A 19,759-nucleotide genomic window follows, 5' to 3' on the forward strand; every position below is an offset into this window, starting at 1 on the left:
AGGTCCACTTGAAGCCTTATAGTGGCTCTGCCCCTGGTTCTAAGGTCACGTTTACTAACATGGAATTGGAGAGAAAAGGAATTAGAGTGAGAATGAATGGGTGACAGAAGGAATTGGAGCGGGAAAAAGTCATTCTCATTAAGTTGTTTACTAATTAACCATCTTGAATAAGAATTAAAATGAAGTTGATTCACACTCCTATGTTACTAATGATCATGAATTTGAATAAAAACTTTTTAATTATGTTTGTACCCAAAAATGACATTTGGGTTATTATTGGCCATTTCTCATGTTGGCCATTTTTCATATTGGTCATTTCTCATATTGGCCATTTCTCATGTTGGCCATTTCTCATGTTGGTCGTTTTTTATATTGGTCATTTCTCATGTTGGCCATTTCTGATATTGGCCATTTCTCGTGTTGGTCATTTCTCATGTTGGCCATTTATTATATTGGTCATTTCTCATATTGGTCATTTCTATTGTTGGCCATTTTTTATGTTAGCCATTTTTTATGTTGGTCATTTCTTCATTGTTGGCCATTTCCGAGTAGTGGCCAAGGAAATTTTCTTGGCCCGTATACTCTTATTTGGTGGCCAACTCACTTTGGGGCCAATGGGTGTTTTAACCCACTCCTCTTTAAATTGTGGTTTAAGGGCCAATAATTGTTTAAGACTACTAGCCAATATAGCCCACGACCCAAAAGAAGTTTTTAAGGCCAGTAATGAGACTATAAAATGGATGAACTCGTCTCAATAAAGGGGCCGGTAGAGATTTCTACGGCCCATTCACATAACCAACTCTGAAAAATGAGTCCAAAATCACTAGGAAGCCAAATCAAGCAATGAGTCCAACTTTGGAAAGAATTCGGAAAGTTTTGCGAATAAGTCACCTAGATGGACAAGGAGTCAATACGATCAAGTAAAAGACTCCTACTATGGAAAGAATTTCAATCCTCATCAATGACAAAACTTGGCCGTCAAGAAGAAATCTCAGAAGTTCGAGTCCTACTAGGAGAAGGAAGATGATTTCGGGCCAGAAAATGGCCCATTATCTAGGGTAGTATCCTAGCACCCTTATAAATAAATGCATTCAAGAGAAGAGAGGAGGACATTCAGCATCCAATACACCCAGATACTCAAATCTCAAGAATCTCTCAAAGTTCTTTTGCTTTCAATTTCTTTTTAGTTGCTACCGTTCGAGGTGCTTTTAGGTTTCTCATAACTTTAGTCTCAAGATTATTAGGTTTGTAGCTCTGCCATTGTCTTCACAAGGATTGTGGTATCGATTTATTTTATGCACTTTAGTTTCATGCAATTGGATCATTTTTATTTTAATTATTGTTCAAGTTCTTTACTCAATACATAGATGTTTATTTTGTTCATTGTTCTTTTTAATATTGAAGTTGATTTAGTTGGCAATAATAGCATTGAGTTTCAGTATAATTTTATCGTCCATAGTTTCTTTTATCTTTTTGGCCAATTTCATCATTGTATTCACGAATTTAACAATACTGTTATAAGGAGGCCGAGACGTGACTCGGACTCTGATTCCGACTAAAGCCTAGCTTGTCCCCGAGGCTAGAAAAGAATCTAGGCCAAGAGTGGTTCCTAGCTTGGCCGCACAATCGTTAGATTGGATTTCAGATTTAGGCGCAAAACCCCAACATTACCATCCCAATTTCTATTGTGGCCTAGTTTGAGGCCCAATAGTGGCACGCCCCGCACACTCACATCCAAATGGACCAAAAATCACTTTTGGTCAACCTTGGCTAAAAAACTAGTGAAGGTATTTTTCACACTTCCGGTGGGACCTTATTTGTTGTCTTTACTAACGTTGCATGGTTGCTAATATTCGTGCATTTCCAAATCGTGATCAGGAGAATCTTTACCGTAACCCGGTTCCTTATCGTGATCCAATGACGAAGAATCAAGCCAACCCAAGCAACCAACCCGCTGGCAAGGCGACCGGTACTGTGAATCCAAGCAATCATCCCAACCTCGATTCTGGAAAAAGGCCTCAAGTTAGCCAACAAAGCGGGAACGATCACGTTCCGACCTTTGTGGACCAAGGAGTGGACCAAAAGAATCAGGATGGATCATATGATGAAGTTACAATTGAAGATGTACCAGAGAAAATCGATCCTCTATTTCAGCCAAATCTGGCTACTATAGAGGATGTCCAACAACTCATCAATTTGGTGAGAGAGGAAAGTCGGGTCACCCAAACTCATCTACAAACCGTGGCCATCCAGGTGAACACTATGTTAGACTGGATTGAACGGACTAATAATGTGATGGCCAACAACATTGCTGGTATGGGTACCCAAATCGGACAACACATTGTCCAAGCTCTTCAAGGGGGTCAGGGCCATAATCCACCCATGGCCAATCAAGTGCAAATCCCTGAATCCTATAGACCGCCACCTTTGGCAAATCAACCACGAGCTCATTTAGGTTTGGGGGGCAATGGTAACGGTCAGAATAATGGCCTGGCCCAAAACCAGGGGGCAACCATCAAGCGGTCAACAACTTTGCTGGGGGCATTCAGGTCGGACTTGGCCAAAACCCGGTGGGAATTGATAGGAATATGATCAAAATGACTTTAAAGTGGTAGGTACGCATTTTATAACAACACACCAACTCAAAGAGAGGAAATCATAGATGGAGACAACAAGGGTTTCAGATTTGGGGGAGTTTTTAAGAAGTAGTCAAAAAGAAAAACAAAAGGTGGGAGAGAACAAAAGGAAATAGAGAAGATAGGAAATAATCACCCATGAGGGTGAGGAAGACTCCATCGACTTTCAAGGGACGTGATCAAAGGTGAGAGTTAGAGCGAAGGAGGAGCTTCTCTCTCTAACCTCTCAAACAATTAGATTGACTACTGTCACTTGGGGAATGGGGTTCACCAATACAATCAACAATATGAGCGTCAAAACATTTCTTGAATTCTTCTTTTGATTTTTCATGTTTACATTTGTTAGCAACCCCTAACTAAGGGTGTAAATGAGCCAAGCCGAATACCACCGTGCTCAAGCTTGGCTTCTTTTAAATTTTTTGAACTTGAGCTTGGCTTGGCTTGTTTCTTATATGAGCCGAGCTCGAACGAGCTAAAAAAAATCGAATTCGATACGAACTCGAGCAGTATCGAGCTTATTCACATAATTTTATCGAAGATATTTTATTAGCTACTATTTTTAAAAAATATTAATTTCTATCGAACATTTTCTTCTTCAAAGCATTATAATATGTTAATTTAACTTAGAGTTAATATATATTTTTAATTAAATTAGATAGGCACCAAAGATTTCTTTAAAACACCATATAGATGAATATGGTTTCTATGAAATACAACTATACCAAATAATTTCATGTAAACATTGATAACTTATAACATTTGCAAAAATTCTCATTAAAAAAGAGACGTAAGGTAGTAAAAGTATAACCAAACAATACAAAAACAAAGTAGGAAATAAAAATAGCAAGTCCTCATATAAGCTATGGAAAATAAGGTATGAAACATATAAACTACAAAATACGAGTTGCTCACGAGCTTTTCGAGCCGAACATACTAAAGTTCAAGCTTGACTTGTTTCTTAAACGAGCGAGCATCGGCTTTGCTTGTTTTTTTTCGAGCTGAGTTTAATCTAACCAAGCTCGAACCGAACTCGATACGAACTCAAGCTGTATCAAGCCAATTTATAGCCCTACCCCTAACACACATTCCAGATTTTTAATATAAATTTGATACTTTATGACGAATTCATGTATATGGTGATAATCTTTTAAATCAATTGAAGAGGGTGAATGAACATGAGATGATAATGAAGGAGAAAGATAGAGAGATGGAGAATCTTCTGCTTGCGATATAACTTGGATGAGAATCATCCATCCCAATATTAACACGATTAGAAATCTCAAATGTCTTTCTTCCATTACTTCTTCACGCACTAATTTTTTTGTTTTTTAAATGTTTGTCATTTGAAAGGTTACTATATACTATACAGTTTTAAGGTACATACCATTTGACACACTTTAATGGGCAAAGAATTTCAAATTAATATAGATTTTTATGTTACTTTTAATTAAGCTTATAAAATTTTATATATATGATATGTTGTTTTAAACAAAGAATGGTATATTGACTTATAATATGTAGATTAAATATAAATTCAAAAGTTTTTTCAGCAAAACAATGCATGGTCACTTTTTTTTTAATGAAATTGAGAACATTATTCACCGATCAATCGACATTTTTACAGATCTTTCCGTAGTGTTTTGGTATATTGTAGTGTGACTGCCCTAGTGTACGTTAGGGTTGTTACTACATGAAATTCCTAAAATTTTAGGGTTTGTCAAGGGTTTAGGGCTTCAGTTTATAGTTAAAGGCAAAAACCCTAATTTAGTGAGTAGACACTAAAGTCTAAATAAACCTTAAAACATAATTAAAAAACTAGAAAAGAACAAATTAAACAAGTTGTGGTTGTAACTAAGTCAAAATATAGTGATTGTTATGCAATATTCACAATTCAGTTTGTAGATAATATGAAAGTTGTTTAATTGGGTGATTTATCGATCGATGAAACCAAATTTTCTTATTGGTATGCAAACTAATTAATATAACATAAACTTTTGGTATTTAAGATAAAAAAGTGGAGATGACCCAAATGACATCCTAAGTGAAGCGATAGGAAGGGAAGCTTATGCACAAGAAGAAGATGGTCAGGTAGCACAAGAATTGGAGGCACTGAGGAATAATATTGTTGCAAGTTTAATGAGTGCATCATCTATTAGACATTTTAATATATATTTATGTAGGAGTAGTTTAATTATTTTTATAAATAAATTTGCCCAAGATTATTTAATATTGATGCAGTATGTAGGATTTAGCATACAACATGGGTACGGTAAGCATTCAAGTTTCATTACTTATTCAATTAAAATTATGGTACTTCAATGTGCCATTGAAATTATGGCATTGTATTTGTACTATTAAATTTTAATTTTTTTTTGTTGAGAAATAAAATTATAATGGTTTCTTGCAATTATTTTTTCCAAAATTTTTTTGAAATGATGTGCCAAACATAATAAGTTCATTTGTGTATGGTTGATATATATATCTATATATATTTCTATATTTCTATATTTCTATAATTTTTTTTTTTCTTGCAAAGTGAAAGTTATGAAAAAATTTAGAAAAAAAATGTATAAACGTAAGTGGAAGTGGTTTTTTAACCAAACAAGTAATTGTAAAAAACTTTCAGCATTTTGTCCATTTTAGTCATTACATACAATCAAAACATTTTTAATAATAATATTTACCAAACATATCATAAGAAATCACTTTTTGTATCCACAGCACTTTTCATAATATAGTTTTAACAGTAATTATTTTCATAGAATAGCAATACCAACCAGCCCTTGATATTGTAAACCTGCACCCATACATGTAGGCCCCATCGTTTTAGCTTCGAGTAATATCATATTGCAAACAATGTTGAGCATTTGAGCAGGGGGTGACCTGTGAACAAAGGACGAGGGCGTCCTGGCTGCTCCTTATTCTAAACAAAGGAAAAGTTGATCGTTTGTTATATACTTATATCCACTCCTGATTTTAGTAGTCCTTCAAAATCCATAACCTCATTATCTTCTTATTCTGTTGCTTGTCACTAATTAGAGCCACACATCCACCCACTTCAGCTAGTTGTTCCCTATGGCCAAAATTATTGTAATTATATATAATCTTCCAGTAGATCGGGATAACTCTGAATCTCTCATCGATCTCCAACATCAAAAGCCAATATAATATTCTTCTGTACGTTTGCCACACAATATCCAATGTATGGGCCGTATGGCCCCATTTACGCACACACTAGCAGTATGGTAAAACAACCAACACTTTGAAGGTTCAAGAGGGAGATGATCATTAAGATTGTCTACCTCTATAAGCCTCCATGAATTAGTAGTACTACTTGAACCCAGTAATGTGAAAATCTTGAACATAAACATCAGATTCATACCCACTTCCGAAAACATTTGCACTTGGAGAACCTTATACTCATTTGTAAGAGGATTGAACCCAAAGTGGTGTGTAGGTGGAGCATGGGGAAGAATACTTTTCTCTCGAGTGGAGGAACGGAGCGGCCATCCAGTACGATTGATTGCAATCGAGGTATAACGGAGGTGAAAAACAGATCAAGTCATCGACAGTTTGTGCTTTGTAGAGGCTTTAACGGGGCGCAGGGGCATTGATACGAGGTGGGTGGCACTGCCTGCAGGTTTTGGACTAATTCCCTTCTTGGTTGATTTGGACAGAGAGGAAGTGTTGCTTCCTTGTGAATTTGTTACAAGTGTTGAGGAGGAGGCCATGGTGAGTGTGCTACTGCTTGTTGCACAAGTTTCTGTGGATGCTTAAGAAATAAGGGTTACGATGAGGCGGGACTGTTCCTAAGATTTCAGAGGCTTTGTGCAAAGTTTTAACAAAGGGATCCCCTTAAATTGTCTCATATAAAAAAAAATATATAACTGCACAACACCCAGAAGCCCTAAAATAAAGGGGATAGAAATTGTGTGGATTGTTCCTTGCTATAAAACCCTTAACAAAATCAAGTAAAGGACAAAGACTATAGAATTAGAGTGAATATTTTCGCCTCAAACTATGACTTCAATTTGGACTTGGGCATCATCATCAAGTAATTATACAAAAGAAAATTGTACTGAACTTAAAAAAAAAATAATAATAATAATAATAATTTACGGCCAAGAATATATATATGTTTAACCATCTCAATATATAGGTCTAGATGGCAGCTGGAATACAAGATCGATATTAATTGGCAAACTTGTAGTTTCTAGATAACCATGGCAATTAAACAATTGATCGATCGTGATGATGAATATATGCTATCATCACAGCTAGTAATTGACAACAATTGAGCATGAGCTGTAAGTAACCCAATGGGAAAAATAACTTTGCTCTTCCTGTAACTTTTAGTCTCCATATTGTAAAGAAGCAGCCATCCATGGTCCCTTGATTCTCTTGTATCGCAATGGAGCAGCAGCTCACCTGTGTGGACCATACACAAAACAACAGGGTATCCCAATTTCTTTATGTAATTATATCACTACTACAAAATAGCAATCAGACGACGGATTTTCACCGTTGTGTGAGTTTCTAATTTACCGTCGTCTAATCGATCGATGTCTATTCATACCCCAATAGACAACGGATAAAATCCATTGTCCTGGTGCACCTACACAACGGTTATACATGGACAACCGTTGTATATACACTCTTAAAAATCAATAATTTAGAGGATACCGTTGTTGAGTGCCAATCTACACATCGGTTTATATTTAATAACCGATGTGTGAATATATGTTAAACAACGGTTATCTTATGTAAAACATGAGTTTTACAACTATATTAGATAGAAACACGAAGGGATATACCCATTAAGACAACGGTTTAGGCATAATAATCGTTGTGTAGGCTATTGAAAATAGGTGTATTATCATGTCTATAGGTCTTTTATACTGCGGTGTTTACAAGAAACCGTTGTATAAATGCATTAAGAACATTGAGTTTTAATTATATAACCGTTGTATATACTTATTTGGTACATCGGTTTTATGTTATAAATTGTTGTATGAAGCCATTTAGCACAATGACTTTTTAAGATTTGTGTGGCATGCTTTTAGATTAGATAATGGTTTCTAATATTGAACCATTGTAAGTTAAGAATACAGACCACGCTTTTGATTGAAAAACTGTTGTATTATATGCATGTTTACATCTGTTTTAAGAAGCACCCAATTGTCTTTGCTATAATACCATAATGCAATTATGAACAAAATGCACAACCTGAGATTGGTTTTTTTTGGGTACATTCCTAACAAATATATATTCACAAATAACCATTTGCTCAAGTTTAAACTAATCCACAATATTAAAGGATTTTGGAATTTATAAAGTACCAAATCATATATATAAAGTATTTTAAGGTAATACTTGTATATTCATGGCAAAAAAAAAAAAAGCAGGTAGTAATTGTATATATATATCTAGCTTACTACATTTCTTAACCCAATGCCATATACAAAAAACCAGCCATGCCATACACAAAAACCCTCCATGCCATACAAAAAAACCAACCATAATCTATCTAATCACTAGCAAGCCTATCAATCATTAATATCCCCCAATTAAGCTAATCTAGTTAGCTAAACACATGACCTACAAAATCAAGTTCACAATGTTGTCATGCAAAAATCCAACATGTAAGTTTACATTTACTGCCCCAAAAAGTTTGCCCATTCAGCCCAGACATCGTCGATATCTTCTTGGATATATGTGTTGTCCTTCCTTCTCTTCTACTGAAACAAGGCAAAAATAGATAGAGCACTATATTTCAGAATAAACTAACAGAACAATCTGCCATACACAAAAATCAACAAGCTGAAATCAACAAATTCTGCCATACACAAAACTAAACAAGCTCAAATCAATACAAAATCAGCCAAGTTTGTCAAGCTGCCACAAATCCAACAAGACATGAACTTAATTCCAAAGCAAAATCAGAAAAAACTAGCCAAGATAAGAAACAAAAGCTGCCACAAAATCCAACAAGACATGAACTTCCTAAGAAAAAACAAGCTATGAACTTCCTAAGCAAATGCTTTCAACAATATGCCATATATGATATATATTCTAAATGCCATATTCTGTTGGAGTTTTTCAAATCAATCAAATCAGCAAAGAAACAAAAGCTGCCACAAAATCCAACAAGTCATGAACTTCCTAAGCAAAATCAGCAAAAACCATATGCCCCTAAATTGATAAGCTCAAATCCAGCAAGTTTTCCATGCCTGCACCCAACACCCTCATGCTCACCCAAAACAGAATACCCAAAGTTAATTAATTAGTTTCCTTTTATTCCCTTAGAATTTTCCAATCTTTCAGCCACCAAAATAATAAAAGCACATTATAAATTGCCACAAGACATGAACTTCCCTTACAAAGTGGATAACTTCCTCAATTAAAATAATGATTCAAGTACCATAGTGATCAATTTATGGATTTAAAGAGAACAAATAGAATGACATTTATTACTAATGAATACAAAGAGAAAATGTACAACATATGGGCATATATAGAGACACACACAGTAAAAAAGATCATGAGAAAAAGTACCTGGACAGTGAATCCTGCATAAACTTTATAGTAGTGATACCTTGTACAAGCTACTACAAAAAAAAAAATAAAAAAAAATATTACATCTTGACAAAAAAAATTACATCTTCAAGACTCCTACTCATGTACAAGCCATTTAATAATTTTCTTCAAGAGATTTGTAGATGGTAGCAGCTGTTAGAGGCCCAACAAAAATGTTTCTACAAACATATTTCTACAATATTGTTAAGGAGAAAGCAATTGAGAATTATAACCACCTTGCCAAACCATAATTTAAGAAAGAAAAAAATTACATAACTGCATTATGTATTTAGTTTCCCAATTCTGTAGAAGCAGAAAATTAATAAAAGAGAAAAAAAGTTATAAAATACAAAAAAGCAGAAGACAAAGAATGAATTGCAACCAAGAACAATCTGAAAGAGACCTGTTCAGCCATTCTTTCTCCTTTTTTCCTAGTCATATCACTAATAAAAGACTTGAGGCTTCAAACAGGTCCATTTAAAATTCTAATAGTGACTAATATAAGCTAAATGATTAATTTAGTACTTGGTTGACTAACTAGCTTTTAAATTTTTCTGCATTCAGCTTCCTCTGTGAGTGAAAATCATATGATACTTGAGCATCTATACCTGTACAAAAAAAATTATATTTGTCAGAACCTGGCAATTGGGCTCATGTAATAACTAGTTCTGGCCACTAGTTATTGAACCAAACCAATATTCACTTATAACTGTTGGAAGGACTATGCAAGATACAAAATAAAAAGATGGCTAAAATTTTTCTCAAAAGAAAGATACAAAATAAAATGTACAGCAGAGAACAAGGAATTAAATTATAAATGTGCATGGATTCATGAAGGCTTCAACAGTATTGCATCCATGTATCCTCTTACTGCCATACATGAGGTACATTGCCATTATTTCTCTCAATGCTATCATCCAGAATCCTATTCCCAACACTAAAAAGTGATCGAGTAGATGCATTCTGTAACAATGAATTGCAGCAATAATAGACTTGGGTTTGACTAAGATAAAGCAAGAATCTATGATATATCAAAGTACCCCTAACAAAATGTATAGCAAGAAACAAAATAGGTCAAGAGCTTACATATAAACTGGTTGATCTGATCGATTCCAAAGCCTTAGCATCAGAGAGATTAACATTAGTCCCTTGCTTCAATTGCTGTCCAAGATGATGTAATAAAGCAGCTGATGGATCTAAAAACAAGGAGAGAAAGGAAAACAAATATATTAACAATATCAACAGCTTATATGCTGGAAAAAACATGATAAATTAATTTAGAAGTTCAAACAAAACTTGGGTCCCTCATTCACTCAACACGTTAATATAAGAACAAAAGATAAAGATTAAAAGACTAGGAAAAGACTGTAAAACCTGAGAAACAATATACTTGTCAGCAACCATAAATTAAAAGGAGGGGGGCTGGGGAAAGCAGTGACAACCAACTTACAGTGAATGCATTAATTTCAACTAACACTACTAGGAAATACCCCATTAGATATCACTAAAAATATATCGGTTTTAAAAAAATTGATATTGTCAAAATTTTTTATATCAGTTGGATTTTTAGTTTTCTAAAAATGATGTCTAAATACATTTATATATCGCCAAGTTTTTAAATTCGATATCCAAATTTTTGGTAGAAATTAAAATTCTATAATAACCGATATCTAAACCATAAACTGATATTAATTGTTTCAGCTAAAAATCAAATATACAAATTTTTGCTACAACTTAAATGTTTTGACTTAAGTTAGACCCGACACTCCCCCCCTCTCAAACACAATTAACACAGAAACACTATAGCTCAGACACTCCTCTCACACTCCTCTCACCCTGAGCTCTCTCTCTCTCTCTCTCTCTCTCTCTCTCTCTCTCTCTCTCTCTCTCTCTCTCTCTCTCTCTCTCTCTCTCTCTACCCACGCCCTCATCGTCGCGTCGCCGTTCTCACAGTCCTGGTCATCGTCGCGTAGTTGACCTTAGCCATATCGTCGGCCCTCAAGAGCTTTCTCTGCCTCACTCATCGTCCTGGGTTGCAGCCAAAAGGTAAGATTAGTCATCGTCCTAGGTTCTCTCTTTCTCTCTGTCCTCGATCTTCTCTCTATCTCATCCTGGGTTCTCTCTTTCTCTATGTCCTCTTCTCTCTTTACTGAAATTAGGGTTTCAAAATTGGGCTTTTCTATTGTTTAGGTTTTTCTTCAAATTATGGATTTCTTAGCTAGGTTCGTATGCTTCATGAAATTAGGGATCTGGTGCATTTGTTTCTTCAAATTAGGGTTAATTTTTTGTGGGCTTAATGCTTCATTTGCTTCTTTTAATTAGGGGGTTATTCTGTGGTTTTCTTGGCATGATTGATTCTGTGAATTAACTTAGGAATTTTGGGTTTTTATTTGTGCTGATTATGGCTTTTGGTTTCAGCACCACAGGAGCTTTGGTAGGTGTACAATTTCTTTCGACTTGGGAGCTTGTGAGCCTGAGCGAGCTGCAGCGAGTGTATTGTGATAACGAGCTATATAAGGTTTGCCTTTTCTCTATATAGCTGCATTGTGATAACGAGCTTTTGTATTGTGTTTCTCTAGTAGCTCATTTCATTTCCTCTGCAAGTAATTCCACAGATAGAGTACTACAGTATCAGCAAGATCTCTGCTTTCATGGTTAGACCCTTGACACATAATAATTAATAAATTATAATTTAATTCATTACCCCTCCCAGGTTCAAAAAAAATTAAAACATGCATATATCAGATTCAAAATAAGGTACAACTTGACACAGCTAGCTGCAATATTATTTCATGCGGTTGAATTATGGAGATGTATTGTGGTTCATGTGGTCCTGACCCTTGCTAGCTAACAGTAGTCAACATATATATATTCCCTTGCCTTGTGTACAAGCTAGGATAGATTGATTGCGTGGTGGTGGTTGTATGAAGTAAATGGGTATTTACACTCTGCATTCAAATTTGGGGTCTAAAAAGCACAAGCAGCTAGCATGCACTCAATTAGCTGATCGACCAGCTATATAGCCCAGTTTAATTATATATGTACCTTATTAACAAGTACTGGTAACTGTCCCTCACTTAATGCCTAGCTAGCTTCTATGATCTGATCACATAGTGACTAAAATTAAGTAACTACTCATTCAAATGATCACTTCAATACATCTAGCAATATCATGATCATCTTGTATTCTGTGCACCAGCTAGCTGTTCGAATTTTGTTCAATTTCCAATGGTAATATTCAGCTAGCTTTATGAAACCCATATTTTTGTTTGGGTGCAAATATGCAAATACCAAGAAAACCCAACAATATATATCTACTAGCTAGATGAAATAAAATGAAAATTTGATTCTTTATTTTGCAAAAGTCACTGTAGTTTTGAAGATGAAAGAAGTATGAAACCAATATATATTGCTTCATTCATAATTCATATATGCATCCAATTAAGTTCCCAAAAATTAATCTAAGATTATGTATAGAGGCCAGTATATGGTACATACTACATATATATAGCATGGTCGATCTAAAACAAGCAAAACATATGGAAATTGGATGGTGCATGTTCGATGGGGTATTTCCTTGTAGTGTTACTTAATTTTTTTTTTTTTAAACATATTGAATATATATATATATATACATTTGTATATATTTGGGTTTGTGTTGCTTTTGTTGTACGTTTTACGAATATGGTTGTTTGTGAGGGTATGATTGGTAGCTGAATAGAATGGAGGAAAGAAGAAGAAAGTTAGTGCTCAAGTGTTTTTTGTTATTTCAATATGATGACTATTCTACACGAGGCTTGTTTGACTTCGTTAAAATGATAGACGAATCAAGGAAAGGCATACAAGGAATCGGGGGGGTACTTGGTTGATCAATGTGGGGTGAAGTAAATAATGAGTTTGTGGGGTAAATTAAGATACTAGAGGAAAAGGGTGGGTCTGATTGACTTCAAATTCGTGTTTGGAAGTACTTTGGTCTTTGGTATGATGTGGTTGGCTATTTCTTTTTCAGTTTTATTTTTGGGTTCATAGAATAGTTTTAGAGTCTAAGTGGATGTATCAGATACTGATACTTTCAGAAGGGATTAGAATAGTTTCAAAACATCTTCCCAAGAAAATGTTATGTTTGCAATCTCATATGTGTTTTCCATCTTTGGACTTTTTACAGATATCAGCATGGCGAAGTAGAGGATGTCTTCCTGTCGTGATTGAAGGTACAGCTTCGATTATTGAAATTCAGCAAAAAGATCCTCACTTTATGTACTATACCTTTTATTCTCAAATTTACAAGCTTACATTAGGCCCATTTGGTCTTATTGGTCTTATTGGTTGAGTTTGCTGAGATGGGGTTTTATCTAGGCTAGCTTTTGAATATGATATTGCAGTAAACTATATATTGCTATAACAAGTTTGTACTTGGTTTGATTGGAGATGTTTCTTTCCTTCATTAAGTAGGTAAATATAGCTAATTTTCCTTCATAAGGTATTTAATTCGGATGCTTGCAGTAATATATTGTTAGTTAAGAACTTCATTTTTTCATCATTGTATGGATGCTTCTTTCTTTTTCCCTGTTCTCCTTTCTTAATCTAGAATAAGTTTGATTAGTGAGGAATTTCTCAAAGTTTTTCCTCTTATTTTTTGAAATAGGGTTTTGAAATGTGGAGAGGGAATGGAGAGCTATGAAGCGTTCTCCCAAATCCCATCGACAACAACAACAACCACATGGATCACCATCACCACCACCACCACCACCACCACAATCCTCCTACTCTCAACCAATTCATTCATCCCTTGAAACACCCAGCACCCTTTGTTCTCTCTGTTTCTGTCACTCTCTCACTCCCTCTTTGCCTGATTCATCCTCTTGGTCATTATCAATTTCTGAGGTAAACCCTAACTCCCAATTTCTAAGGTAAACCTTAACTCCCAATTTCTGAGGTAAGTGATTTCTTGAATTCAACATTGTCTTTAATTTTAGGAAACCTAACTCCCAATTTCTCTAACTTCTCTCTCTACATCTCAGATCGAAAAAAATATTATAATCTTTCTCAGGTACTCTCTGACCCATTTTCGTTCTTCATTTTATTTATTTATTTGTTTTTACTTAATTAGGTATTTCCTTGTTTATGCTTTTGCATGTGATCTTAAATAGCTGTGAATGAATTCCTTCATACTATATTTTGAGAAGCCCATGGCAGGGTATCTGAATCTCCCAGTTTCCAGGACCAGGTCCACAATAATTTTGCTAGGAAGAATATATCATTTTCAACATCAACTAGGACTATACATTAAGTAGAATCTAAAGTAAAGCTCCCCACTTTTTGGGTATTTCGTACCTCCCAACATATTTTTGAGGCCATAATTTGTTTGATATTGATAATATATGGTAGAAGCTGAACATAGTTTTGCAAATTTATCTTTTTAAAACCCATCTATAGATCCCAGCAGAGCACCAGTAGCATCAAAACGCGAAACGCCCTAAATTTGCAGGGGAATATCAAATATATATGATTTTCTTTTCCTAGAAGTTTCATATGCAGCCTCCAAATAAAAGAAAAAAAAGTACAATCAGACTTTTCTTATTTGGATGTACTCCTAGTGTCAAAAGTTATGTGCATATTGCAGCCAAATGGAATTTTCCCCTCTCCTCCCTCTTATTAATGCATTAAAGGAGAAAATTGTAGTGGTAAGATTGAAATGGAATTCATTTTAACAAGAACACTAAGGCTTCAAAACCCAAGAAGGACTACAATTAAGTATCGTCATCGGTATGTGCAATTTCATCCTTACTAAATGGGCTATATGGTGTTTAATCAACAGGTTGGGTCAAGATTGAGGGTGCAGGTTCAGCTCTCCTAAAGGCAAGCCTAAAGACAGAGATAAGATATATATAAGTAAGGTGATTTACTTGTACAGTATTTGTTCATTGCTGGTATAAATTAGAGTCTTATCCTTGTTTTGTATCTTTGTTCTTTGTTTTTAATAGACATATGAAGATTAATCATGACAAGGTTAAATGTTTTATATAAAATGTATATAATTCATACGATTGCTTAGAAAGTAATTTTTTGGGTGTTTTTGGTGTTTAATTATTTTAGTTTTTGACATTCTCTCTGTATATGATAATTTTGTGGTATGCATGTTAGGGTAAATTTTTGTTGTTGTCAATTTTCATTAACAAAATGTTATGATGTGCTACTTGTCTTTGTTGATATCTGGAGCTTCTATCATATTTCATTTTTCCCTTATTGCTCAGATTTTCATTGGTGGAATTTCAAAGGCTCTTTCATCGAAAATGGAAATATGGTATGATGTTTATGATGCATTTATTTCTCTTTACTTACCAAAATCGCATCTTCTCTTTTAATTTTTTTTTCCCCTATGTTCATCAACCTCTCTATTGATTAGGCCTTTACATGGTAGGGTGTCAAGTGCACTTGACAGCTACCTTAGAGGACAGGTTGGCGCCACCAGCAGCAATACTCCACTTCCATGAGCCAGCTGATATGATCATAGTAAGAAAGTTATTTCTAGTATTTTGATTGGTATTTTAGTTCAATGAACATCCCCTTGAGGTGAAATTGAGTGAACTTGCTGCTTTATATTTAGGTGATGGTCTTGATATATAACATCAAGTTTGGTTAAAGTGATGTGTTCACTGTTTTGATCTGTCTACTTGGTTCCGTTTGGACCTTTTGTTTAGGGGAATGATTTTTAATATGTGATGTAATGGAGATGGCAGGCTGATAGGTCTAGTATGTTTTGGTCAACAAGTTTGGAACACTTGAGTATTTTATGGTATGTAATGGTTGACTTACAATATATAAATATGCAATTGGTTGTGGTTAGAAGTTTTTTTAGTGTTGCTAGTTGCTTTGGTCCTATGACAATTTTCAACTATGTGTGGATAATGTGCCAATGTGATGAGTTCTTTTAATAATTGCAGACTTTTGAGGAAGTTGAGCTCCCTAGGCTAAAGAAAGAGACCCCAAGTATTACACTCTCAATAAAAGGACATGATATGGAAATTGTGGAAGTAATCTTCAGAATTTTATGGACTAAGGAATATTACTGTATAGTTAGGTAACTTTTATCTATGTAAATGAATCCTTTTAATTTTGCTTATATTAAATCTGTATTGGTTTTGGATAATAATTATCAATTAGTCATAGGTGTGCATAATTTAGAACTAGCCATATATGCCTTATATTTTGTGTAGTTTTTTGAAGTTGCTTAGGGGTTATATATGGATTATGGTTATCCCTACTTGTAGAGGGATTTGTAATTCTTTTTTGTTAACTTGAATATGGGTTGAAATTGGATGTTGGAAATGTATGAGAATGTTGGATGAAATTTATGGAAGCATTTAAATTGCACAAATTGGCAGGAAAAATTAATATCTAACAACCCATTTTATTCTATTTTTTTTAATTCAAAAAAATTTACAATATCAGTTAAACACTGATATCTAATGTGTATTAAATCTGATATTTATATAGGTATATACATCGAAATAACAAATAACACCGATATATAATGTTATTTTTATTTCACATTCTAACTCAAACATGATGTTTAAAAGACTTATAATATCTAAAACAACGAACAAACAGATATCTAATGTGTACATATATATCGGTTTTAATTACAAATTCGATGTGTTAAAAATATTATATATCGCTTTGATAAAAAAAAAGTGATGTAACAACCTACCAAATATAGCTTTTGATGAGTTTATAATATCGAAAAATAGAACCAAACAGATATTTAATATACTTTTTAATGTCAGTTCTTGAAAAAATAATGATATTGAAAGTATATTACATATCGGAATCTGTTCATTTAGATATCGGAAACTTGAAAAATCGATATATATTATTTATTAACAATATCGGATATTTAACAAATAGGATGTCTAATTTGATATAGACATCGGTGTTCCACTGATATCTAATGGGGTATTTCCTAGTAGTGTAATTAAATGAAACACAGGCCCTTGCATGCCCACAAGCTCATCAAAGGGTACATCCTCTGCACGGCCATCTGCATCATCCAAACTATCAAACATCTGTTCAACATGAGTTTCAAGACGAATAGCCTGCATCTCCCACAACAACATTTTCTGCATCCACGTATAACTCATTAATGAAAAACACCTATATACTAATTAATTATTTTTTCTCTTAGATTTGCCTAGAGTGAGATTCAAGTAATGGAAACTTAAAGTAAATTATTAAGCACAAAACTAGTAGAACAAGTATTCAAAAGAATAGATTAGTCATTAGAATTACAAACTACTCTAAAAGCACTAAATAAGCAGAACAAAGAAAATTACCAAGTCCTCTAAAAACATAATTTGATAAAGAGTCTAGCTTAATTTGAGATTTTAGAATGGCATCGTTTTTTCTTTGCTCATAGAAACACATCCTTTATTAATTTCTTAAACATGCAAACTTTGATGGTTATACCACCCTCTCCATTCCCCATCCTCTCTCTCTCTCTCTCGATCTCTCTCTCACAGATACACAGACACAATATTCACCAACTCATGTATTACCACATATTAAAAAAAAAAATCAGAATGGGTATGTAGGTGGGAGGTGGGAGAGATGCATCAAAATGTAAGAAAAGAAATCCCAAACTTGAAAGAAAGAGAAAACTCATCATATAAAAGTGAATATAAGGAAAAATTACAGGTACCCAGTTGAAGAACTCACCGAAATTGAACAAAAGAAAAGAATCGACGAAAAGAGAAATTATGCTTTTCATAGAGGAGCTTCCTAGTATGAAACCCTAAATCCTAAATCAAGAAAATCAAATAAACATTAAAAACCCCCATCAGATAGGGAGGAGCTAGCTTCCTTGTATGAAACCCTAAATCGTATATCAAGAAAATCTAACCGACATTAAAATCATAATTAGATAGGGATGGGCTTTAGAGTTAGAGCGAAACCTTGTATGAGCTTTACTGGTGGGCTCCCAAATCTAGCCGAGAATGGTCAGTAGCAGAAATGGAGAGAGAGCGAGAAAGACACTGATAGATGTAGAGAGAGGAAGAGAGAGAGAGGGAGAAAATTTGGATAGTGCGGAAGGAAAGAGATCAAGCTGTGAGAGACTTCTGCGCGATGAGGAGTTGAGGACGGCGAAGATGGAGATCGAATGGGGCACGAGTATCTGAAAGTAGGTGAAGTCTCAGAGGGCTTTGACCAAATTAGACTTAAAGCGCGAGGACTGTTCATTAGCGCGCCTCCGCTTTTGGCGAAATACAAACACCCGCAAATTCTTTATTTTCTTATAACTTACCCAATACAACAGTTTTATCTAAAACTATTGTGTAATAATTTAAAAAAAATCCTAAGACTAAATACCATTGGATATTATATGATCATATAACGGTTTTTATAAAACCATTGTGTAATAAATTAAGATAACGGACAAAACACGAACCGTTGTCTATTTACCGATGTCTATTTATATTATTGTAGTAGTGTATTGGGAAAGAGGATACTCTCCTTAATCCATACCTGCTTATGATAATCCTTCAACATCCATAACTCAATCGAATTGTGTCCTGGCAACAATGGCATGTTGTAAGCAATTAGAGCCAAACATCCACCCACTTCAATTATGTAGCCACCAAAAGAAATATCATCATCATCAGGAAGTGGGATCACTCTAAATCTCTCGTCTCCCAGGTCAAAAACCACTATGACATTCTCATCCTCATGCATCCAATGTATTGCCCCATTTAGAGGCACAGTTTTTCTATCAAAAGTTAAGTTGCACTTTTGAGGATCAAAAGGGAGATGGTCCATGTCTATCTTTATGTCCCTCCATGAACTTGTACCCAATGTGAAAATCTTCAAGACAAAACCCGAGATCCTAGTCTGGCAAATTTGGAGAACCTTATACTCGTTTGTGAGAGGACTGAAACCAAAGTGGTGAGTAATGTGGCCAGCAGTTGTGTCCACGTCACCCTTTGAATTAGCATTTTCAACGCTAAAAAACTTTCGGGTGCTAGGATTAAGTATAGTAATGCTGGTGAACTTGGGTTCCAAGAAAGAAGATAGGTTACAAAAGACCAAGCCATTTATGCTTTGTGAACTGCACCAAACTTGGTTGGGCAGTCTCCGAAAGCTTAGGAGGGGGGTGGCGGATGCTGGATTAATGATCCCTTCTTGGTTGATTTGCACTGAAAAATAGTGTTGCTCACCTATGGTTTTGTCCATTGTGATGAGGAGGATGTGAGTGTGCCTATTGCAGCGGAATTTTTGGTTGGCGCTGAGAAAGGAAGGGTTGCTCGTGAGAGAGGACCAAGATTTGCAAACGCACTTGAATCGCATGAGGGACTTGGCTGGGAGCCTTGGGAGTATTTTAAGACATATGAGGTCTCTTGGTACCAGTGAATTAGCAGCTTCCATTATCAAAATCAAAGCCACACACAGAGTATTTCCCCGAAAAGATCAGCAGAAGATCTGGACATATAAAGAAAGCAAATAAAAATGGAATATGTTTGGAGAAGAAAGGCAGCAAAGGAAAAAGAAACAGA

General features: G+C 34.8%; 1 protein-coding gene and 1 long non-coding RNA gene across 4 annotated transcripts; one reads left to right on the top strand and one right to left on the bottom strand.

The window, feature by feature from the left end:
- The first annotated feature begins 11,131 nt into the window (after positions 1 to 11,131).
- On the top strand, positions 11,132 to 16,414 carry LOC147277819 (uncharacterized). Of its 3 annotated transcripts, none has more exons than XR_015123900.1 (9): positions 11,132 to 11,258; positions 11,631 to 11,730; positions 13,378 to 13,423; positions 13,858 to 14,148; positions 14,234 to 14,262; positions 15,031 to 15,109; positions 15,467 to 15,516; positions 15,634 to 15,725; positions 16,157 to 16,414. It is a non-coding gene; the product is annotated as an uncharacterized LOC147277819 (long non-coding RNA). The 3 variants fall into 3 exon arrangements; XR_015123899.1 differs by having other exon boundaries at positions 15,031 to 15,104; XR_015123901.1 differs by having other exon boundaries at positions 13,858 to 14,096; positions 15,031 to 15,104.
- Positions 16,415 to 17,125: 711 nt separating this feature from the next.
- Positions 17,126 to 19,631, bottom strand: LOC147277820 (F-box protein At1g30790-like). The gene is made up of 2 exons (XM_086255729.1): positions 18,735 to 19,631; positions 17,126 to 17,332 (listed from the first exon to the last, which is right to left on the bottom strand). Exons 1-2 carry the CDS (start codon positions 19,629 to 19,631, stop codon positions 17,126 to 17,128), a joined length of 1,104 nt encoding a protein of 367 aa, XP_086111855.1.
- Between the last annotated feature and the right edge of the window lie 128 nt (positions 19,632 to 19,759).

This window comes from Dryas octopetala, chromosome 8 (assembly GCF_963921425.1).
Source record: "Dryas octopetala chromosome 8, drDryOcto1.1, whole genome shotgun sequence".
NCBI lineage: Eukaryota > Viridiplantae > Streptophyta > Magnoliopsida > Rosales > Rosaceae > Dryas > Dryas octopetala.